Source organism: Ranitomeya variabilis, chromosome 1 (assembly GCF_051348905.1).
Source record: "Ranitomeya variabilis isolate aRanVar5 chromosome 1, aRanVar5.hap1, whole genome shotgun sequence".
Taxonomy (NCBI): Eukaryota; Metazoa; Chordata; class Amphibia; order Anura; family Dendrobatidae; genus Ranitomeya; species Ranitomeya variabilis.
The window spans coordinates 398,308,986-398,334,072 of NC_135232.1; the positions used below are offsets into that span (position 1 = coordinate 398,308,986).

Sequence of the window (25,087 nt, forward strand, 5' to 3'; positions counted from 1 at the left end):
GCAGGTGAGTAATTCAGCTACATATAGGCGAACTGATCATCGCCTGTATGTAGCCGAGCCAATGGGGTTATGGCAGCTTCTAGTCTCTAGTATTGAAGCATGCCAAAAGCGTTAAAAAAAAAAAAAAAGGTTTCTAAAAATATTAAAAAAAATAAATAAATAAAAGTTTAAAGCACCCCCCTTTCACCCCATTGAAAATAAAACAAACAAAAAAAAAAATCAAAACACGCACATATTTGGTACCGCCGAGTTCAGAATCGCCCGATTAATAAAAAAATAATAAAAAGGATTAACCCTGATCGCTAAACGGAGTAGCGAGAAAAAAAAAAAAAAAAAAAAGTCAAAACGCCAGAATTACGTTGTTTTTTTTTGTTGCCGTGACATTGCATTAAAATGTAATAATGGGCAATAAAAAGATTGTATCTGCACCTAATGGTATAATTAAAAACGTCAGCTTGGCGTAGAAAAAAAAAGCGAACCCGAGATCACGAAAAATGGAGACGCTACGGGCAACGGAAAATGGCACAATTTATTTTTTATAACAAAGTTTGGAATTTTTTTTTCACCACAGATAAAAAAGAACCTAGACGCAGATCACAAAAAATGGAGACACTACAGGTATCGGAAAACTGCGCAATTTTTTTTTTAAGCAAAGTTTGGAATCTTTTCTTACCCCTTAGGCTACTTTCACACTAGCGTTAACTGCATTACGTTTCAAAACGTCTTTTTTCAGAAAAAACGCATCCAGCAAAACTTTTTGCTGGATGCGTTTTTTTCCCATAGACTTGTATTGGCGACGTATGGCGACGGATTGGCATACGTCGTGTACGTTTTACGACGGATGCGTCGAAATTTGGCGACACGTCGTCTCAAAAAAACGTAGATTGTAACGTTTTTTGTCTCCGCCTAAAAAACGTGTCGCGACGCATCCTGCGGCATACGTCGTTGGCTGCAATGGAAGCCTATGAGCGACGGATGCGTCGGGACACGTCGTACGACGCAATGCAGCGCTGCAATACGTTTTTTTTACACTGAGCATGCTCAGAAGAAGTATTTTGTTGCCAATTGGCCAGACACCCCCAAATCTATATAAACCTGGCCTGGGCCTTGAACCCCACATATGCCAGCAAGACACAGAGAAGCAAAGAAGCCTGCCAGCAAGAGCCAGCCTGCCACAAGACCCCAGCCAAGCACAAGACCCCAGCCAGCCTGTCACAAGACTGCAGCCAGCCTGCCACAAGACTCCAGCCATCCTGCCACAAGACTCCAGCCATCCTGCCACAAGACTCCAGACATCCTGCTACAAGACTCCAGCCACCATAGCCAGTGTGAGTATTGCAATTTTAGTGTGCATCTGTGTGCCTGTGCATTTCTGTGTGTATGAGGTACTACTGACTACAGCAAGAGCTTAAAACCTGAAGAGAACCTGAGGCCTGCCATCGTCCTGCACCAGCCAGTGCCATGCTAGAGTCCAGATCCACCATGATGCCAGCCACAGGATTGTCAGCCTTTTGTATGTGTGTGTGTGTATGCGTCTTCTGATTGGTTTCACCTTTCTGCCTTTGTTGTACATATGTGTATTTGCATAAAGCTATGTGCGTGCATGTGTATGTGTGCATTTTTGGACGGCTGTGTGCTTTTGTACCATGTGCCTGCACCATATTATGCCTTTGCCAATTTTATGCCTGTTCATGTGGGAGGGTATGTGTCCATGTGCAGGATTGCATCAGGATGTGGTCAGGATTTTCCATCAGTATTTGTACGCCAAAACCAGGAGTGGGTGATAAAAGCAAAAGTGTGCCTGTTTTCGTATTATACTTTACCTAATTTTTACACTCCTGGTTTTGGCTTACAAATACTGATGGGAAATCCTGCCCAAATTCTGATGCGATCCTGAATGTGGACACATACCATGCATGTTTTTTGGGTACGTCTTGTTGATGGCATGTGCATTTGTCCATGCTGTATAATTGGTTATTTGCCTTTTTCTGATGTATTGACTGTATAGTGGTCTGTGCAGCATGTGGTTTAATTTTTTTTTTTTTTTTTTTAAATCTGATGTGTTTTTTAAAAAAGTCTAGCGGTGTGCAGCTTGTGGTTTGAATGTGTGAGTGTGGGGTTTTTCTATTTAATAAAAGTGTTGAATTTTTTTTTATTACAGTTATAACCATTTGCAGTTGAAGTACTTGTATTTAAAATAAAGAGCATGTCAGCTCCTTGTGATTTTTAAAAAAAAAAGTGCAAAAAAAAAATTATAATAAAATGTTTATTAAAAAAATGTCCGTAGTATTATTTCATAAAGGTAAATTTAAAACTGGTGTATGTACCAATGGTTACACATGCAATACAGGGTTGGTTGAGGGCTCATTTTTTTTAATAAAGGTTAACCTGTAAAGTATTTTTTTTTTTTTTTTGGGGGGGGAGAGGTTATTTATTTTAAATAAAATGTGTCAAATATATTTTTTCATGGTGTTAACATTAAAAAATTTTGTTTTTTGGGACATGGAAATGAATGGTATAACGTGCAACTTTTTGGGGGGGTTTTGGTGTTCACCTGTATGAACATTTCTGACATCATTTTAGTAGGGTGTTTATCATTGAACATTACCTAGTTCAGGGGGTGGTCTAACTATAGATCCATTATACATATAACAGATAAACCAGGACACAGCCGCTGCCCACCAGGACACAGCCACTGCCCACCAGGACACAGCCGCTGCCCACCAGGACACAGCCGCTGCCCACCAGGACACAGCCACTGCCCACCAGGACACAGCCGCTGCCCACCAGGACCACAGCTAAAGAGCTAGAAGTAAGTTTTGAAGACCCCAATCTGCTACTTCAATGTGTCGAGCAGATTGCAAGTGTGTCTTTAACTTACAGAACCACCAGGACACAGCCGCTGCCCACCAGGACACAGCCGCTGCCCACCAGGACACAGCCACTGCCCACCAGGACACAGCCGCTGCCCACCAGGACCACAGCTAAAGAGCTAGAAGTAAGTTTTGAAGACCCCAATCTGCTACTTCAATGTGTCGAGCAGATTGCAAGTGTGTCTTTAACTTACAGAACCACCAGGACACAGCCGCTGCCCACCAGGACACAGCCGCTGCCCACCAGGACACAGCCACTGCCCACCAGGACACAGCCGCTGCCCACCAGGACCACAGCTAAAGAGCTAGAAGTAAGTTTTGAAGACCCCAATCTGCTACTTCAATGTGTCGAGCAGATTGCAAGTGTGTCTTTAACTTACAGAACCACCAGGACACAGCCGCTGCCCACCAGGACACAGCCGCTGCCCACCAGGACACAGCCACTGCCCACCAGGACACAGCCGCTGCCCACCAGGACCACAGCTAAAGAGCTAGAAGTAAGTTTTGAAGACCCCAATCTGCTACTTCAATGTGTCGAGCAGATTGCAAGTGTGTCTTTAACTTACAGAACCACCAGGACACAGCCGCTGCCCACCAGGACACAGCCGCTGCCCACCAGGACACAGCCACTGCCCACCAGGACACAGCCGCTGCCCACCAGGACCACAGCTAAAGAGCTAGAAGTAAGTTTTGAAGACCCCAATCTGCTACTTCAATGTGTCGAGCAGATTGCAAGTGTGTCTTTAACTTACAGAACCACCAGGACACAGCCGCTGCCCACCAGGACACAGCCGCTGCCCACCAGGACACAGCCACTGCCCACCAGGACACAGCCGCTGCCCACCAGGACCACAGCTAAAGAGCTAGAAGTAAGTTTTGAAGACCCCAATCTGCTACTTCAATGTGTCGAGCAGATTGCAAGTGTGTCTTTAACTTACAGAACCACCAGGACACAGCCGCTGCCCACCAGGACACAGCCGCTGCCCACCAGGACACAGCCACTGCCCACCAGGACACAGCCGCTGCCCACCAGGACCACAGCTAAAGAGCTAGAAGTAAGTTTTGAAGACCCCAATCTGCTACTTCAATGTGTCGAGCAGATTGCAAGTGTGTCTTTAACTTACAGAACCACCAGGACACAGCCGCTGCCCACCAGGACACAGCCGCTGCCCACCAGGACACAGCCACTGCCCACCAGGACACAGCCGCTGCCCACCAGGACCACAGCTAAAGAGCTAGAAGTAAGTTTTGAAGACCCCAATCTGCTACTTCAATGTGTCGAGCAGATTGCAAGTGTGTCTTTAACTTACAGAACCACCAGGACACAGCCGCTGCCCACCAGGACACAGCCGCTGCCCACCAGGACACAGCCACTGCCCACCAGGACACAGCCGCTGCCCACCAGGACCACAGCTAAAGAGCTAGAAGTAAGTTTTGAAGACCCCAATCTGCTACTTCAATGTGTCGAGCAGATTGCAAGTGTGTCTTTAACTTACAGAACCACCAGGACACAGCCGCTGCCCACCAGGACACAGCCGCTGCCCACCAGGACACAGCCACTGCCCACCAGGACACAGCCGCTGCCCACCAGGACCACAAAACGATGTCCTCTTCTGACAGCCCTCCTCCACAGCAACAGCGTGTATCGGTAAGTTAACACAAAATTTTTTTTTTTTTTTAAATTTCTTTAAATTAAATTTTTATGGATAACTACATGCATACATTATGTTTCAACAGGAAGCTGAATCAGATGAGGAGCTGTCAGAAGGGGGCGAGACGGGTGGAGAGATGCAAGTGGAGGAGGAACCAAGTGTAAGTAGTGGTGAAACAGTTGCTTCGCACATCACACTGCACCATACACAAAACAGATTACTAAACACCTGCCTACCTTAACTGAGAATTTGTTTCCTTCATTTCAGGCTGCTGCTGCTGCTCCTGCTGCTGCCGCTGAAGGCTCTCCCAGACAGTCCCAGAGTCGGCGGACTCGTCGCCACGGTCGGCCATCAGTGAGTTTTTTTTTTTTTGGGGGAGGGGGATTCTATTGGTACTTTAGTATTTCAGTGTACTAATTTGTTTGTTTTCCTTTTTTTTTTTTTTGACACAGGCTTCACAGCGTGCTCCCGCAGAAGAGGAGGATGATGATGATGATGACATTGATGTAGACTGTCTCATCGAGGAGGTTCGTGAGCGGGAGCCGCTGTGGAACATGGCTGACCGCAGGCATGCAGATACCGGTGTCACCCGTCGGCTCTGGGACGAAGTGTGTCGCACCCTGTTTCCAAGGCGGGAGAGCCTTCATCCTCAGCAGCAGAGCAAACTAGGTAAGTATTCACTTTCCAGTGATGTTTTGAGCTGACTGTAATGTATTGCATTTACCAATTTTTTGTTTTTTCTTTTGATTCTTGTCTTCACAGTTGGAAAGGTTAGGAAGCGGTGGCGGTCACTGAGGGATCGCTTTAAGAGGGAATTCAATGATGAGATGAAGGCCCCGAGTGGCTCTGCAGGAAGGAAGAGGAGCAGATATAAATATGGCCAGGCCCTCTCCTTCCTGAGGCGAACAATGCTGAGCAGAGTGTAAGTATTCTACAGCCCAATTATAACCATGTTAACCTGTCTACTTAGTTTGCTTTCAGTCAGGGCTTTTTCATTCCAATGTATTAATTTCTTTTGTTTTTTCTTTCACAGCACCTTCTCCAGCCACCGGGCGCCTGCATCTTCCTCTGCGCCCTCTGAAGCGATCCCTCCTGAGTCCGCCACTGAGGGCCACGTCGGTAGGCCCCACACCTCTGTCCCCTCCTCTGACCCCTCTGTCCTCTCCTCTGACCCCTCTGTCCCCTCCACTTCATCCGCCCCAAGCAGTGGAGCATTATTGCAGGCTTCATTGCTCGCATCTGATGCTGAACAGTTAGCGTTCCCTTTACCCCACCCCTCTGATCCTGCCACCTCGACACCACCATTAGGTTCGTGGCGGCAGCGCCAGAGGGGTCAGGAAAGGAGCTATGCTCCTGAGTTCTTACACCTGAATGCATCCTTCCAAGGCTCTTTCAAAATTTTGGGAGAGCAAGTGACTGCTGGTTTCAACATGGTGCAATCACGCATCAGTGAAACAAGCCAGGAAACCAGCAGTCGCTTGGATAGGCTGCATTCAGCTGTAAGTCCCGATCCGGCCAACCTTTTTTTCCAATCCATGCTCATGAGCATGGAGAAGCTTTCTTTTGAGCAACAGATGCGGGTAATGAATACCTGCCATAATGCTGCACTGCAGGCCATTAATGAATCGACCCACACACCTCACCACACCTCCACTCCAATTCCACACCATACCCCCCATTACCAAACCCAGCCCCAATACCCACACCAGCAGCATTACCAAACCCAGCTCCAATCCCCACACCAGCACCATTACCAAACCCCACGCCACTCCCACTACCCTACCCAGTCACAATACCCGACCCAGTCCCCACAACAATCCCGGCCCCTAGACCAAATTACTTCCCCAATGTTTTCCTTACTGAACTTTTCTCTTCCACCTACCCCAACACCACCCCCCTCTGGTCAGCCTCTTGGTTTAACCCCCACTTCCACTGCACCCCAAACAAGTAGGGTTTCCCCACCTATCGACGTGGTCCAACCTTCCGGCACATCCTCCTCTCATATCTCCACCCAACACTTTGAAAATTTGTAAAGTGTGTAAATAAGATTCTAAAAAATGTTCTAATTTTTCTATAAAAATGTTGGAAAATATATATATATTTTTTTGGCAAAACAAAAAAAAAAAAAAAAAAAAAGAGTTAAAATAAATTTCTGATTACAATTCTACTCTTTGTGTGTGTGTGGATTTATTAAGGTAATATAATAAAAAAAGGTTTAATAAAAACAAACACCAGACATGTAAAGGGTATAACATAATGGTTTTACTAGCAAGAAAACCACGCTTTTGGGCCTTTTTTTTGGGGGGGGGGGGCAGAAACACTTTTTTTACATAACCAAAACACATGGGAAACAGGTTACACATGGGAAACAGGTTACACAATCATGTCTTGCCACGGGATCCGCCCGACAGGTGAGACAAAATAATCGGCAAACTGGTCCCTCATCCTTGTAACTGAACTTGTAGAGCGAACCGAGCTGCTGCGGTAGTCCCACAAGGTGGTCTCCAACTCTTCATCATCCAAAGAAACGGGCTCCTTTGACAGGACAAAGTTGTGGAGCACCACAAAGGCTTTAACTACCTCGTCTATAGTTGTTGTTTTCAGCTTGATAGCCGTCAGCAGAACTCGCCACTTCGCCGTCAATATGCCAAAGGAACACTCCACTACTCTTCGTGCTCTAGTAAGCCGGTAATTAAAGACCCGCTTGGTATGGTTTAAGTTCCGGCTACTGTACGGTTTCAGTAGGTGCAGCGACAGTTGAAAGGCTTCATCACCTACAAAGACATATTCCAGGGCTGGGTCATTTGTTCCTGGCAGTGGTCTGGCTGGCGGGAAATCGTAGCTCTCTCCATAAAGGCAACGACCCATCGGAGAGTTTTTAAACACTTGCGAATCATTGGACCGTCCATACGCTCCAATGTCCACGGCAAGGAACCTGCAGTTGGCGTCTGCAATAGCCATAAGGACGATGGAGAAATACTTCTTATAATTATAATACTCCGATCCTGTTCCTGCCGGTTTCGCAATCCTTATGTGTTTCCCGTCAACTGCACCCACACAATTAGGGAAATTGCAAATTTGCTGAAACTCTTCAGCACTTCGCAACCAGATTTCCGTGGATGGTTGGGGGATATACTCTGGTTGCAAAGTGGTCCAAACAGCCCGACATGTGTCCTTCACTATTCCAGAGATAGTTGAAATGCCCAGCCTGAACTGATAATGGAGCGAAGTCATAGATTCACCCGTAGCTAGGAAACTTTATAAAAAAAAAAAAAAAAAAAATGTTAAAAATTGTTTGTCTGTGCAATTTTTTATAATATGGCACTGTTAATTTTTTTTAAAATGACAGGAGACCCAATAAAACCAGCATGAATCCGGTGTAAAAAAACAGTGGAATGTCCGCCAAGAAAACCCAAATTACATGCTGCAGAAAATAGTGCGCAATATGTCAGCGCAGTATTGTCTGCAGCATGTAATATAACATTCAAAATGACCAATGACAGGAAAAAAGCAGTTGCATGTCATCAAACCCAAAAAACCCAAAAAAAAAAAAACTGCAGAAAATGCAACGCAATATTTCAGCGCAGTATTTTCTGCAGTCTGTTATCTAACATTCAATATGAGCAATGACATTTAAATAAAGCAGTTGAATGTCCGCCAAGAAAACACAAACTACATGCTGCAGAAAATAGTGCGCAATATGTCAGCGCAGTATTGTCTGCAGCATGTAATATAACATTCAAAATGACCAATGACAGGAAAAAAGCAGTTGCATGTCATCAAACCCAAAAAAACCAAAAAAAAAAAAAACTGCAGAAAATGCAACGCAATATTTCAGCACAGTATTTTCTGCAGTCTGTTAACATTCAATATCAGCAATGACATTTAAATAAAGCAGTTGAATGTCCGCCAAGAAAACCAAAACTACATGCTGCAGAAAATAGTGCGCAATATGCCAGCGCAGTATTTTCTGCAGCATGTAATATAACATTCAATATCAGCAATGAAATAAAAAAAAGAGGCTTACCGCAGGGTCACCATCAGCCGCTCCGCCGGTGTGATGGCAAGCCTCATCCTTGTATCCTGTCTTCGGATGACATCCTCCAGTTTTGCAAGCAAAAAATCAAAATGTTCAATCCTCATCCGCACGTAGTTGTGGAATTTGTGTGGATTGTGCCGCAACTCCAGGTACAGAGTGGACTGGACACCCCGGGTCATCCGTAGTTGATTAATCGGATGAATCCACATTCGTCTTCGTCTCCGTTGCTGCAGAAGCATCCTACGCCTTTCCGCTGCCGCCTCCTTCTCCCGCACTATGATATCCAGGCGATTTGTCTCAAAGATAACGTCGGTAACCAAACTAGCAATCCTCCCAAGAACACCTTCCATCGCTGCCACAAAACTAAAACCCACAAAGATGGGCTGTAAATACAGTACTATATAGTTTTTCAAATTTTCCAGTAGCCAATCAAATTTTGGGAGCCTCCCCTTTTAAAAACGGATCCGTCGGAAAAACGGATACAACGGATGGTAAAACGGATACAACGTATGCAACGCATCCAGTATTTTCGACGGAAACGTTTAGCGGATTTGCGACGGATCCGTCGAAATGCTGGATGCGTGGCATACGTTTGTCACCGTTTTTCACTTTTTTGACGCATCCGTTTTTTCGGCCAAAAAACGGATTTGCGACGTAATGCAGTTAACGCTAGTGTGAAACTAGCCTTAGATAAAAAATACCTTGACATGTCTATAAACTCATAATAACCTGGAGAATCATAATGGCAGGTCAGTTTTAGCATTTGGTGAACCTAGGAAAAAAGCCAAAAACAAAAAAGAAGTGTGGGATTGCACTTTTTTTTGCAATTTCACTGCACTTGGAACTTTTTCCGGTTTTCTAGCACATGATATGGTAAAACCAATGGTGTCGTTCAAAAGTACAACTCGTCCCGCAAAAAAACAAGTCCTCACATGGCCATATTGACAGAAAATAAAAAAGTTATGGGTCCAAAAATACCTCTGGTCATCAACTCTGGCAGCTCCGCTGAGCTCACTGACTGGCTGCAGACAATAACTGAAACCAGGAGCAGCAGTAGATTCAGTGCCTGATGGGAGCAAGTCAAGGCGCGAGAGATCTCCGAACTAGGAAACCCCCTTTATGACCATAGAATTTATCTGCTCTGGACTGCATTCATTTACACATGGCATCTACTCAGACTTGCCAATGAAATAACACAAGGCATCACACTGGATGGATGGCATGCACAATTTGACGTATATAAAACAAAAAAATACCTTGAAGTTCTTCAAAAATTGCTTTCCTTTGCCTCTCATTGGCATGCTTTATATAACACTGGATCACCCTGGTGGTATCATGGGCAAAGGCAATCTGGGGAAAATTACAAGTAAAATAGATGATAAGAAACAAACATTGCTGTGTATTACATTTCCCAAAAGTCATACACACTATACTCCTAGATAGGAGTCTGTCATGACACAGATGACAAGTAACATTATGGGAAAAAAAGGTTTCCAAAGAATAAAATAATTACTTAAAGCACCTCTTCAGCTATTTGTTTTTTTCCAGTGCTGGAGCGTCACTTTAAATTTAAGTCCCCTGCCCTTGGTCATACACTCGCCATCAGGGTTCTTGACCATTTTTCAGCACTGCTCTGGGCCAACAGCGCCACCTTGTGGCAGTAACGTCTGACTGGCAGGAAGTCAGGAGCTACGTCACACTCACAAGCTCTCAATACAAGTCTATGAAAGGCAGAATGAGGCCAGGATGGGGCTCCTATAGAGTTGCATTGAAAAGTGACCCCTGCGCCACTCAATAAAGCGCTGGAGTTGCCAGCAGGCCACGTTTCACCAGAAACTGATGGGGAGCGGCAAGGAAAACAGATGAAAACGCTGAAGGTCAATATCAGATATTGAAGATGTTCAATAACAGGCAAAACGTGAAAGGTTTCTTGCTTTCTCTATGGAGAAGAGTGAACTTATATATTTTACAGAAGGAAAAAACAGCTTGGAGACGGTTTATATAAAGGCTTAGCGACCTTCTATAGAGGAAGGGGGTTTATAGCAAAATCTCTACCTTGTGCCTTCCAGACTCATCTGTATGTAATGCAGTCTGCCATCTGCTGGCAAGCGGTGAACATGACATGCCAGCAGTAGATGGCAAACTGCATTGTAACCATCAAAAATTACAAATAACTACGGTAACACTTCCAAATACAATAGAAAGCAGGGAGAAAACCTACTATAGACAGGATTTTATTGTATAGCTTGTAACAAACTATTAACTGACAATGTACAATAGGTGTAACAGTATATTTCGCTGGGGGGACACAGTGGACACAGGTGACAAGGCGAGAAGAAACCTTAAAGGGAACCCATCATGTTGCACATGCAGTCCAATCTGTAGACTGCTGGGTACAGAGAAGCTAAGCAGAATGATACATCATAATTTATGGAAAAATATATATATATTTTATTCATCGATTCCTTGGCATTGCATGCATAAACCCAGTGGGCAGTTACTCAGTGATTGACAGCTACGTCTGCAAGCAGTATCATTCAGAGAAGGCTGACAATGAATAAAATGCAGGGTTTACTGAAACTTTTCTCAAAACAATTAATATCAATCTGATCAGCCCATCTTGCTCTATAACATTCTTCCTGAAGATCAGATACTATTTTCAACATGTCAGGTGCCCTTTAACAATAGGTGTCAATAATGTGAACATTTTAAATAACGGGTGTATATACTTTTGAGGTCCAATATTAATTACAGGATGTTAAAGGTATAAATAAACGGCAACATATAAAACAAAGCAGACATTGGCCTTTATTATATATACACAACAATAACCATCTCTCAAGAGACACTAAAGGCAAATGCACCTGTACTGTATATTGATCTGTTATGTAATCTAATTAAACTGACTTATGTTCTTTACAGTCAAAGTGCTCCTATCGATTCTTTCCTAAGTAAAAGCAATTAAACCCCGAGCATGGAGCGTGTAATAATCATATTATGTGGTCTGACCCAGGAAGGAGGACCATCTGATCAGCTTCACTTACACTTTTCACGTTCCCTTGAAGCAGCTTCTCCAGTTCATCCATCAATTTGCTTCTCTTTGCAGCATCACAGTTTTTTCTAGACAAAATAAAAAACAAACAAAAATGAAATAAAACTGGACCAAAAAAAGGCCAAACATGCACTAAGTAGGTACAATATGTAAAACAACCTCACAAGCTTATGATACCGCACAGAGGAACGATGCTGCCAGCAGTGCCATCCCTTTGCTTTAGGTGCCAATACAGGTACCGTATACTTCAGAGTGACCAGAAAGCCAATGGAATACCTTCTTGGCACAAATGCCCACTAAAACCATGATAAGTGAAACACATCTGCATGAGAGTAAGCCAGAAGGGTCAGAATAGGTGTAGATAAAACCCTCAGTGAAGGACGGTGGCAGGCAAGATGACGAGAAGCATAGCTAGAAGAACAAAGGCCCCATAAACTATTGAGGCCCCCACATTCGGTAGTGCAGCACAGCAGGCAGGACACAATCTGTATTCTTTGAATTATAGGAAGCACCTTACTGTTAAATGCACACCAGCAAGAGAGATCTGAAAGGAGGAAAACTTGTTTCCTAGTAATTAACTCTCTGAAGCACCAGACTTTTTTTTAGTTTTGCATCCCCTGGTCCTATAGCAGTATATTTTTTTATTTTCTGTGGGACAAGTTGTAGCTTTGAATGACACCATTCATTTTGTCGTATACTAAAAAAACAAAAAAAAAAAACATCAACATTCAAAGTGGGGTGAAATGGCGGGGAACAAACAATTCCATCAATGTTTTTATTTCTATTTCATTTCACAGTGCACATTGTACAGTAAAAATGACCGGGCAACCGGATTCTCCAGGTCTGTACGATTACAGCAATACCAAACACAGGCTACGTGCACACAGAGGCCGGCACAGCAAAGTTTTCCCAGGGAAATCCGCTACTTTCAGAGACCGCCGGCAGCTCCCTGAAGCAGCTTTGCTGGCAATTTCACTGTCGTTCTTGTAGCGCTTTTGTACACAGCCTTACAAGGTTTTCTTTACATTTTAGCGGTTAAATTAAATATGAAGCTTAAAAAAACTAATGTGTCATTTTCCAAGACCAGTAACCATTTTTCTGCTGATGGAGCGGTGTGAGGGCTTGCTTTCTGGCACACTGAGCTTTACTGACACCATGTAAGAGTATATATGACGTTCTGATTGCTATTTATTGTAATTTTTACAGATGTGTGGAGACTACAGAACAGCAATTATAGTACCGTAATTAGATTTTTTTTTCTCTTCGACATTTAAAGTACAGTTTAAATCCTTTTTTTGTTTTGATAGATCTGACTTTTTTGGACTCTACACCGCAAAATGCTTTTTTTTTTTTCATTACCATATATACTTGAGTATAATCCGGGGCTGCGCGGCTCCCCGTCCCCATCCTTGGCTGCGCGGCTCCCCGTCCCCATCCTTGGCTGCGCGGCTCCCCGTCCCCATCCTTGGCTGCGCGGCTCCCCGTCCCCATCCTTGGCTGCGCGGCTCCCCGTCCCCATCCTTGGCTGCGCGGCTCCCCGTCCCCATCCTTGCCAATGCAGTCAATATTAATTTCTCTTTAGCAGCGGGCACAGTAGTTAGCTGCAGCAGCCGGCTACTGCATCTGTGACCTGCTGCTCCGCCGCTGCCCCTCACCCCCCCATCTTCTGGGACAAAGACTCAAGTATAAGCTGAGAAGGCGTTTTCAGCACAAAGTTTTGAAAATTTTGGTTTATACTCGAGTATATACTGTACTTTGGGCAGCACGGTGGCTCAGTGGATAGCACAGCAGCCTTGCAGCGCTGGAGTCCTGGGTTCTAATCCCACCTTGGACAACATCCGCAAAGAGTTTGTATGTTCTCCCCGTGTTTGCGTGGGTTTCCTCCGGGCACTCCGGTTTCCTCCCACATTTCAAAGACATACTGATAGGGAATTTAGATTGTGAGCCCAATCGGGGACAGGGATGATAATGTGTGCAAACTGTAAAGCGCTGCGTAACATATCCTCCATTTTCATGGTCAGTTAGAGTCAACCTTGTACGAAACCCACAGCCACAAATATCTTATCATGGCACAGCCATCATCCAAAGACCTTTCTGACCATGAGAGCCACATTCAGCTCTGCAAGAGGGTCACTAGCCACATCCAGCTCCTGTCCCCCCTCACAGTAGTGGCAACCAAAGACCTCATTACGGGTATAATGATAACCAAAGCTTTTCCACACAAATCACCTGAAGCAGTATACCAAGATCCAGGGGTTCCCACGACACCCCACCACATTCAGCATTCTCCCATCACGCTCTCCCAACACAGTCACATCCATCTTCAAGCACCTCCTCTGACCGGTAATATGAGCCTGTCTCCAGCATACCATAAATAAATTATCTCTAAACCCCCAAGACCAGTAGAAGTGTACCCAAATCTGCTCTTCTGTGCAGGACTACTCACAAAGTTCACCATTTTGAGATGTGCTCTTCATACCAATTTACTAAATCTGGAGCTAATGCACCAATCTGGCAGACAGCTGCGAGCCACCATTCATGGCACCGCGAGCCACATGTGGCTCCCGAGCTACAGGTTGGGGACCCCTGCCACAGAGGGATCTCAAAAGGCCAATACTTGAGATTGAGAAGAAACTGCTCAAATATTGGTTACTATATGGCCAAGTCTAAAAAGCTTCAGGGCCTTTTTCTTCACAAGGGATATCCCAAGAATGTAATAAGGAGAGCACCAATATGATTCATGTCATTGGTATGTTTGACAACTCTAAATGAGGTTCACTCTATTCTTGGTGACTTGTGGGATATTCTGAATGTCCAATGTCATCTCCAGTGTTTGGCCGCCAAACAAAACTATGGTGATTTACAAGGAGGGGGGGGGGGTGTTACTGACACCTAAAGGACTGTCTTGTCCACAGTCATTTTATTGAACCTAAGCACGTAGGTACCTGGCTTGATTATAATATTTTAAGAACCTTTAAATGTGGTGGTGGCAAGGCATGTGGATATCTCAAGAAAAAGTCCTCCACTTGTGCCATAATCGTAAATTTGCTAACTGCAAGACCAGAGGAGTGGTCTATACGGCTACATGTGAATGTTCCTTGAATTGTATAGGGCAGATCAAAAGGGAATTCTGAAGACGTATTCTGGATCATGTTGGTTATATTAGAAGGAAGTAAGACACTACCTTGTCCAGACACATGCTACAGGCACAATCGGCGAATCCGTTCAACATACAGTTTCAGGTGATCGAGGTTGTGCGGACCCCTCTCATACGGGATATTTGGAGAGATTACTCATCGAGAAAGAGTGCAGGTGGATACATTGTTGTCTTGTCATCCTCTTGGCATGAACAAATTATAGTCTTTTACATCTTTTATTCATTAATAACCTTTGCTTGTTTATCCCTAAATACATACATATACACACACACACAAACACACTATGAACCTGTCCTTCACAAATACCATCTGGTATGCCACTGTACTGTACTTGTTTCCTTCTGTTTATTATTTTTCACTGCTTCCAGTTGTATCATCAGTCACATTAATTAGGAAATTGATAAATACAAATGATAATAAATATAAAAGCTATGTACGCTATTGATATTGCGGTACTATTAAGATAAATACGCTCGTGGGCATTTCTTAGACAGGCGTGGATGCAAGATAGCTCTGGATTGGCTGAAGACGTCGCTATGATGTGAATGCCACCGATTGCGACAAGCCTCCTGCGGGGAAGGAGATTGGTCTTTCCAGCCTTTATAAGGATACTAGTTTGGCCACCAATCGCGGTCAGCAATCTTGCCAATACCATGGTATATCACATTTTATCATTATTAACTATGTAAACCCACTGCTAGCCCCTGATTATTTAAAGCCGTAACCAATGATTGAAGAAACGCGTAGGGCTATCTCTGCAATCCTAGGACTAACATTTTAGGACTAAAATTAATGTTGTCAGTCAGCTTTTATACATATGAGGCAGTAGTGGTTATTATCCGATGTTTAGCATTACATTTATGAGTGCTTGATAAGAACTGCACTGGTCCTTAATATCATAAATGACAACTGCCATTTAGATTCCTAATCAGTATGAAATTGAAATCCAGAGTAGACATTTAAATATATGGATTTCTGAACCATTTGTGGTCCTTAGTGTCATATGGGTTATTGATTTTTGATCATCACACTTGTGATGTAAATACAAATATACGATATAACCTATTATTAACAATAAAGTAGAGAACAAGGCACTCAACAAAAATGAATTGTAAATGGTGCTCAAGTAGGGTATCCAACCCGTAATCTAAGCAAAAATAAACCTGGCACTCAAATTGATGAAAGATGAGGAAATTTCATTTATTTTGCATCCAGACAAAAACAGAAGAAATAACTGAACGTTTTCGGTCTCACATTGGACCTTCATCATTTAAGCTTGCCTTCTTCAGGGATTTTCCACTTAAACTTCCAGCTTATTTGAAGCACACGGTCTTATCCTTCTGAACCAGCAAGATATTCTGATGAAGGTCCAATGTGAGACCAAAAATGTTCAGTTATTTCTTCTGTTTTTGTCTGGATGCAAAATAAATGAAATTTCCTCATCGTTCATCAATTTGAGGGCCAGGTTTATTTTTGCTCCTGGTATTAACAATAGTTACACATACTGATCGACAATATTGCAAGACAGCAGTGTTCATATTCTAGATACTGGGAGAGAAATTTTGATTAGTGAAGCGTTGCATAAATATTCTATTTTAAAATTAAATATTAAAAGTTATGTTTTAAAATTTTCAACATACTACTCCAGTTGGATTATACAGCGAATTATAAAATTGTGGTCCGCGCCTATTTAGCCCACCTTGTAGCTAGACTTACTTGAGGACTAAGATGGCTGCCAGGAGGGCCTTCAGTATCTACCACCAGCTACCATCATAACCCACGGGCTCTCCCCAATCGCATAATTTAAATGTCACTGTCAGTGATTAACTTCAGCAATCTGTTATAGACAGATGCCAGATATGTAACATGAGCTCCTGAGCCTACTGAGTCCTACTACTAGGACAACCCCTTATTGATCAAAATGTTTGGCCCCTATAAAATAAAAGCTTATACTCCCCTCCTGTGCCGATGCCGTTCCCACAGTGTCACAGTCTCTCTCCCCGGCGCTCTCGTGCAGTGTTGTGACAAGTGACCCAGGCGCCCAATCACCGCTGGTGTCACTGTCTTCACCTTCAGACAAATCGAACATGAAGAGGAAGTCCGGGTGGCAGCTAATCTCAGACTTCCTCTTCCTTGCCCTCACGCAATTTTCTAAATGCAGTGATTGCTATTGACTGAAGCATTTAGATGGTTAAACAGCCATGGCCAGTGATGGCACTGGTACCAATATGTCCACTTGCAGAAACATCCTCTTGAATTGAATGAGTGCGCTTACGTCTCATGTCGAGGGTTTTAAGTCATTGTCGTCTTTGACTCTTTTCTACTGTGTACATCCTAATAAAGGTATTTTATAACTTACTACTGTAGGATAACGAAGTAGTATTACCTTCTGATGTTTTCCCAAATGTGCTTGGACTTTGACATGATGTCGTAATTACTTTTTTCATTAACCTGCCTGGTCTGTTTTAACTCCTTTTTCTTCTTTTTGAAGTCACCCCACTTTGGCTTTTTGGCTTCTGAACCTGTGACAAGAGAAAGCAATATACTGAGCTGTGTAGTCTGGACCACCAAACCACCAGTCAATACTGAAACTGCTGTCCAGTGTGTCTGCAGAATCACATAGTAAGTGGACAGAAGCGGACCACATGTTAGACTAAGCATCTCCAGTCATATCTCAAACTAAACCTGTGCAGAAACATCCCTTGAGGGTACTGGTACTTCTACTGTCCTCACTTATTCATAGGCACCAGAGGGCAAGAGTGTGTGCACTTGGCCTCCACGTTGCGGCATGATTCCGCTACTGCTAAGCAAGCAGTAGGTGGTGCCATCCTATACTGAGGGACTAGCATACAGTTTGGCATTTTTTTTTTTTTTTTTTTAATAACGTGGCCTTATGATAAATGGATATATGAAGAACATGGCACTCAAGCATAATGTGAGAAATCATTTTAATTGCAATCCTCAGTAAAATATGACTTTTCGATCCACTGTGGACCTTCTTCAGAAGAACAGATTGCCCATAGAATACGTGACACAAAATGATGCTGAGAACTTGTATGAAGCGTGAGGTGATAGTGGAATCCCACTGCAGGTATGGCACCTATACAAGTCAACTGACTTGCTCTATAGGCAATCTGTCTCAAGAAGGCCTACAATACACTGAAACATCATATTTTACTGTGGATTGCAATTAAAATTATTTTTTCACATTAAACTTGAGTGCCAAGATCTTCATATATTGGATTACGGATTGGGCCCCTACTTGAGCACCTTCATTCAGGAGTGCCTCGTTCTACTATACTTATAATAGATGGAGGCCACAGCCTTCATCGTGACTATGGCCACTGTCCGACATAACTCATAAAAGTATATGTCCATCAGTAGGCACAAAAGCAAGTACATCAGCTGACGTGGGGCCCATACACATTACATGGCCTGTGGATTCAGATTGCTCATGTGTATGGGACCCTTTAGGCCAAGCACACATTGTAGACTTTCAGTGTGTCACAACCAAAATTTGCTGCAGATACGCAAAGGGTGCAGTCAATGACAAATCTGCTTCTCGTTTGCAATGACATGGTACCATTTGAATGGGGTAGATGGAGAGCTTAAATCTTTTCTAAAATAACTGAAGCTAGGTTGGAAGAAAGTACCGTTTTGTTCCTCCTCTCCTTGTCGCTTTCTCTTCTTTGTGAAGCCATCAGCCTGTTTTCTGTTTTTCATTGCAAACTGTTTCACACCAGCTTTGCCTCCTGCATGGTCAGGCTTCTTTTTTCCCTTTTCAAACTTCATGGGTTTACGGTTCCCCTTCGGGCTCTGTTCTGTATTTTTTCCATGTTTTTGGGAGCCAAGTACTATTAAGAGAAAGCAAACATTTAAATCACAAAATAGTTTAAACAACAATAATCATAATAATGCTATTAATGATAATGACAAATGTGTAGGGCTTCCACTCGGTCAAGGCATGCACCTAGGCTTAGTGGAAGAGTCATTAAAATGGATATACGAGTTCATAGAGATATCTGAGAGTGGTTATCCCTTAATATACCTGGAAAATATAGACTAGTAGTAAAACCAGTGTTATTGTAGATAAATTCTTGCAAACAGTATACCATTGATTAGTCTACGAGAACAGTTTCCCCTATGTCTCATCACACATCAGGCAAAGGAGGGGATAGTAGATCTACAGAGAACACCCTTCATTCATGAGGCCTAAGAGAAGACTCATTTAGAAATCCTGTGCAAAAACTCCCATTGGAATTGATCTAGAATACCCAGACTATTTTATTAGCTTTGAGTATTTTGGATAGAAGTCATATTGCCCCAGTTGACATTGGCCTCCTTTTCTGGGTTGCTGCATACTTCTAAGTAAGAACACAAAAAGTATCAAAGAAAAAATACAAAACGAAGAGAAACAATTCTCAAGAAGTGAGAACAATTGGGTTACATTCACATCTCAGAAACCAAGCCATATGTATTGGAGATCGCCACTAAAGCAAACGTAAATGGAGAGAAGATCTGAGGGAACATCCAAACCGTACATGGCTTTGTAGTTTACAGGTGGAAAATTGGCACAATATTGTTTGGTTTTTGTGGAAGATACGCTGCGGATTTAACACACAATCCCCCTTTGCGTTTCAAGGGGCAATATGGTGATTATGGGTGAAGATGCACTGCGCTGCTCAAATTATTTTGCAGATTTTCTCCACAGCACATGGATCAGAATTGGTGAAATCTCATCCCCTAGTGAGACATGATTTATACCCTAAAGAATGGGCACATAGGTCAGAAATGAGGTGGATTTTCTGCCCTGAAACTCCACTGGCTAATTTTGTAAAATTGTATTCACACACACTTTCTTTATTAGTTTGTGGGGAAAAAAAAATAATAATTTGATTTGTGCCGTTATTTTCTGAGAGCCGTCACTTTAGTTTTTATTTCTCTGTCAACAGAATTGTGTGAGGTCTTGTTTTTCACAAACTTAACTTTCATTTTTGTTGACACCATTTTGGCGTTAAAATACACTGTTCCAAAAAATTAAGGGAACACTTAAACAACAGAATATAACTCCAAGTAAATCAAACTTCTGTGAAATCAAAAACTGTCCACTTAGGAAGCAACACTGAATCAATTTCACATGCTGTTGTGCAAATGGAATAGACAATAGATGGAAATTATTGGCAATTATCAAGACACACTCAATAAGGCTACGTTCACATTTGCGGTCAGCGCCGCAGCGTCGGGCGCCGCAGCGGCGCTGCATGCGTCATGCGCCCCTATATTTAACATGGGGGCGCATGGACATGCGTTGTGCTGCGTTTTGCGCCGCATGGCCGCAAGCGTTGGACGCAAGAAACGCATCAAGTTGCATTTTTTTTGCGTCCAACTTTCGGCCAAAAACGACGCATGCGGCGCAAAACGCAGCGTTTTAGCGTGCGTTTTGCCGCGTTTTTGTTTGCGTTGTGCGCTGCGGCGCCGACGCTGCGGCGCACAACGCAAATGTGAACGTAGCCTAAAGGAGTGGTTTTGCAGGTGGGGACCACAGATCACATCTCAGTACCAATGCTTTCTGGCTGACGTTTTGGTCACTTGTTGGTTGTGCTTTCACACTCGTGGTAGCCTGAGAAGGACTCTACAACCCACACAAGTGGCTCAGGTAGTGCAGCTCATCCAAGATGGCACATCAATGCGAGCTGTGGCAAGAAGGTTTGCTGTGTCAGCGAAGTGTCCAGAGGCTGGAGGCACTACCAGGAGACAGGCCAGTACACCAGGAGATGTGGAGGGGGCCATAGGAAGGCAACAACCCAGCAGCAGGCCCGCTACCTCCGCCTTTGAGCAAGGAGTAAAAGGAGAAGCACAGCCAGAGCCCTGCAAAATGACCTCCAGCAGGCCAAAAATGTGCATGTGTCTGCACAAACGGTTAGAAACAGACTCCATGAGGATGATCTGAGTGCCCAACGTCCACAGATGGGGATTGTGCTCACGGCCCAACACCGTGCAGGATGCTTGGCATTTGCCACAGAACACCAGGTTTGGCAAATTAGCCACTGGCGCCCTGTGCTCTTCACAGAAGAAAGCAGGTTCACACTGAGCACATGTGACAGACGTGACAGAGTCTGGAGACGCCGTGGAGAGCGATGCGCTGCCTGCAACATCCTTAAGCATGACAGATTTGGCAGTGGGTCAGTAATGGTGTGGGGTGGCAATTTTTTGGAGGGCCGCACAGCCCTCCATGTGCTCGCCAGAGGTAGCCTGACTGCCATTAGTTACCGAGATGAGATCCTCAGACCCCTTGTGAGACCATATGCTGGTGCGGTTGGCCTTGGGTTCCTCCTAATGCAGGACAATGTCAGACCTCATGTGGCTGAAGTGTGTCAGCAGTTTCTGCAAGATGAAGGCTTTGGAGCTATGGACTGGCCTGCCCGTTCCCCAGACCTGAATCAGATTGAACACATCTGGGACATCATATCTCACAACATCCACATTGCACCACAGACTGTCCAGGAGTTGGCGGATGCTTTAGTCCAGGTCTGGGAGGAGATCCCTCAGGAGACCATCCGCCGCCTCATCAGGAGCATGCCCAGGTGTTGTAGGGCGGTCATACAGGCACGTGGAGGCCACACACACTACTGAGCATCATTTCCTTGTCTTGAGGCATTTCCACTGAAGTTGGATCAGCCTGCAACTTAATTTTCTATTTTGAGTTGAGCATCATTCCAACTCCAGACCTCCGTGGGATATCAGTTGTGATTTACGTTGATCATTTTTAGGTTTTATTGTTTTCAACACATTCCACTATGTAATGAATAAAGATTTACAACTGGAATATTTCATTCAGTCATATCTAGGATGTGGGATTTTAGTGTTCCCTTTATTTTTTTGAGCAGTGTACTTTAAGCACTTATTACAATTTTGGTGAAGAAAGCAGCATTTAATGCATGGTTAGAATAATTCTATACGTTAGCAGATCTGACTTTTACAAATGCAGAAATATACCAAATGTGGTTAATTTTTATTTCTTTATTTTTAAAAAGGGATGGGGGGGCAATTCATACTAATATATATTTTTTTAAAAAGAATTCCATTTTCCCTTTATTTCTTAGTCGCCTCTTAGCCAACTTGAACCTGCAATCACTTGATCACTTGATACAACAATATTGCAGAATATAGTGAAATGCATTTGTCTTATGAAGCCCTGCCACAGACTAGGCTTCATAGGAGGACCAACATGGCAGCTATGGGAAATGTCGGTAGACCCCTGCTGCTAGTAGAGCCCATTTTCCCCATGCGATTGGCCATTTAATGTCACTCTCTATGATTGACACCAGCATTTAAATGGTTTAACAGCAGAGATCAGAGTAAGCGCCGGCAGCTGCTGCCATAAGCAGGTACTAGCTGTATGACACAGCCAGAATCCACCATCCAAGAAAATCACTGATGGTAAAAAGTTACACCAGCCAAACTATGATAAAAATCTGATCCAAAACACTAGTGAAATGTCTTTTTTTCATATATGTGCCCAAGTTCCTATTCACGTCTTTGATCATGTGTTCTGCAGTGTTCAAGGCAGAATTCGTGCCCATTATATTTTATAGGGGAATTCAGAGGTTCCTTTTGTGTAGACCGATTCTAGACAGTTTGGTCCAATTTACAAACCAAAATGAAAAAAAAGGAAGGAGGCAATTTTTTTCTTCGCCTTATTCCAAGAGCCATAACTTTCCTCTATCGAGGGGTATGTAGGAGGGCTTGCTTTCGGTGGAATGAGTGGTACTCATGAACCACCATACCCATTTTATCATGTGACATACTGGAAAGCAGGGAAAAATTCAAAGCGTGGCAACACAGCAAAAAAAAAAAAAAGCACAATTCTGTAATTGTTTCTAGATTTTATTTATTTTTTTATTCACAGCGATCATTTTATTGTAAAAAAATAGAATTATTCTTACCGTTAATTCGGTTTCTAGTAACCCACCACGACAGCACACCTGGAGGATGTTACCCCTTTCCTAATAGGGACAGGAAATGACAAAGGTTAAATAACCCCTCCCTCATCCTCCCCTCAGTGTTATTATAAAGGACCACAGGAGAAGTAATGCTTCAAATTAAATTTATTCTTTCCAGAATGTATATTAAGCAAAGGGAGGGATTACTACTGCTGTCGTGGTGGGTTACTAGAAACCGAATTAACGGTAAGAATAATTCTATTTTCTCTAGTAACCCCCCACGTCAGCACACCTGGAGCAGTACCCAAGAGTAATATGTAGGGCGTGACTATAGCTCTAAGGACTTTTTCTCCGAAGGCTAAGTCTTCCTTTGACATCAGGTCTAGCCTGTAATGTTTGGAAAATGTATGGACCGAGGACCATGTAGCAGCTCTGCAAATTTGCTCAATGGAAGCACTGGCTTTCTCGGCCTAGGAGACAGCTGTTGCTCTGGTAGAATGAGCTGTGTCTTTCTGGCGGCGGAAGGCCTTGGATCTGGTAAGCCTCCAAGATTGCTCTCTTGATCCAGTTGGCAATTGTAGATTTGGAAGTCTTCTTCCCCTTATTCTGTCCGTGAAGATGAATAAACAAATTCTGATCCTTTCTAATTTTGTCTGAAACTTGAAGATAATAAAGTACCGTTCTTCGAACTTCCAAAGTATGGAATTGTTCTTCCTCATTCTTTGGTTCCTGATAAAAGGAAGGGAGAATTATCTCCTGCGACTTGTGGAAGTCAGAGACGACCTTTGGGAGAAAGACTTATTCTGCGATTGGATCCATCCTATCTTGTAGAATCTCCATGTAGGGCTCATTGATTGACAGGGCCTGTAGCTCACCTACTCTCCTGGCCGTAGTTATTGCTATCAGGAAGGTGGTTTTCCAGGCGAGTCTATCCATTCCTATTGATGACAAAGGTTCAAAAGGTGGGAGTGTAAGTCCCTTCAGGACTATATTGAGGTCCCAGGATGGGACTATAATTATGGATCTTGGAGATATGCGGGATGCTGCCCTCAAATCTTCTTATCCATCTGTGTTCAGCTAAAGGCTGGTCAAAATACGAGCTCAGGGCCGCCACCTGTACCTTGAGGGTGCTGGGTCAGACCTTTTTCTAGCCCAGCTTGTAAAAAATCCAAGATCCTGGCTAGGTTCGGCCGGTCTGGGTTAGGCCGTTCAGGAGCACTCCATGTAATAAAGGTCTTCCATACTTTGATAGATGGAATTGGTTACTGTCTTTCAGCTTTTCTGTAGCGTTCTAATGACGCTTTTTGATAGCCCTCTGGTCCTCAGAATTGAGAATTCAGAAGCCAGGCATTCAGGTGTAATCTCTCGGGATCTGAATGAAGTATTGGCCCCTGATAGAGAAGGTTCTTGACCGGGGGTAGTGCTATCGGTCCATCTACTCTTAGGTTGATGAGTGTCCCAAACTAGCTTCTTTTGGGCCAAAATAGAGCCACTAGGATTACCCTGATCTTTTCTGTCCTTATCTTTTGTAGGACCTTTGGTAGAATTGGTAACGGCGGAAAAGCAAATGCCAGTGAGAATGTCCATGGTTGGGCCAATGTGTCTACACCTAGCCCCGGATTGGTTGGATCTAGCGAGAAAAATTGGTCCACCCTTTGTGTTCTGACTGTTTGCGAACAGGTCCACTTCTGGCTGTCCCCACTTTCTGGCCAAAATTTGAAAAATTTCCGGGTCTAGACCCCATTCTCCTGGATGGATTCTTTCTCTGCTCAGGAAGTCGGCCTGTATATTTATTTCCCCTTTTATGTGTAGGGCCGAAAGTGAGAGAACATGTTCTTCGGCCCAGGAAAATATTCTGGTTGATATGGCCTTTATATCCTCATGTCTTGTACTTCCCTGATGGCGAAGGTGGGCAACTGTTGTCATGTTGTCAGAGTAGATTTTGATATGGGAATTTTGAACAAGAGTTACTGCTGCTTTGAGAACTTCCTCCACCGCTTTTAGTTCTCTGAAGTTCGAGGATCGTTGGCTTATCTCGTTTGGCCAGTCCCCTTGAAATATGTGTTGGGCCACCGTAGCTCCCCAACCTCTTTCGCTGGCATCTACTGTTATAGAGATTGCTGGATCCTGCGACTAGGGAACTCCTTTGACTAAGGTCTCCTTTCGTAGCCACCACGTCAAACAGGACTTTACGTGCGGTGGTATTCTGATCTTTTTGTCCAGCGAATCTGGGGATCCATCCCAGTTTGACAGAATATGAGTTTCTGGTGTGGGCTTGTGCCCATGACACCATCTGGATGCATGATCCCGAGAACCGACATGGCCCATCTTAAAGATACTATCTTCTTGTCCCGCAACATTCTTATTTTT

General features: G+C 43.7%; 2 protein-coding genes across 2 annotated transcripts in view; one reads left to right on the forward strand and one right to left on the reverse strand.

The window, feature by feature from the left end:
* Positions 1-25,087, reverse strand: part of PUM3 (pumilio RNA binding family member 3) — a 159,595-nt gene that overhangs the window by 121,205 nt on the left and 13,303 nt on the right. The window contains exons 3-6 of the mRNA XM_077249131.1: positions 18,428-18,628; positions 17,161-17,296; positions 11,609-11,684; positions 9,821-9,914 (exon numbers count right to left, since the gene is read on the reverse strand). Of these exons, the coding sequence (XP_077105246.1) occupies positions 9,821-9,914; positions 11,609-11,684; positions 17,161-17,296; positions 18,428-18,628 (507 nt within the window). The remainder of the gene's footprint in view (positions 1-9,820; positions 9,915-11,608; positions 11,685-17,160; positions 17,297-18,427; positions 18,629-25,087) is intronic.
* Positions 4,440-6,653, forward strand: LOC143761723 (uncharacterized). The gene is made up of 6 exons (XM_077249130.1): positions 4,440-4,521; positions 4,611-4,685; positions 4,793-4,879; positions 4,978-5,194; positions 5,288-5,447; positions 5,559-6,653. The coding sequence occupies exons 1-6, from the start codon at positions 4,477-4,479 to the stop codon at positions 6,556-6,558; spliced, it is 1,584 nt and encodes a 527-aa protein (XP_077105245.1). The 5' UTR covers positions 4,440-4,476; the 3' UTR covers positions 6,559-6,653.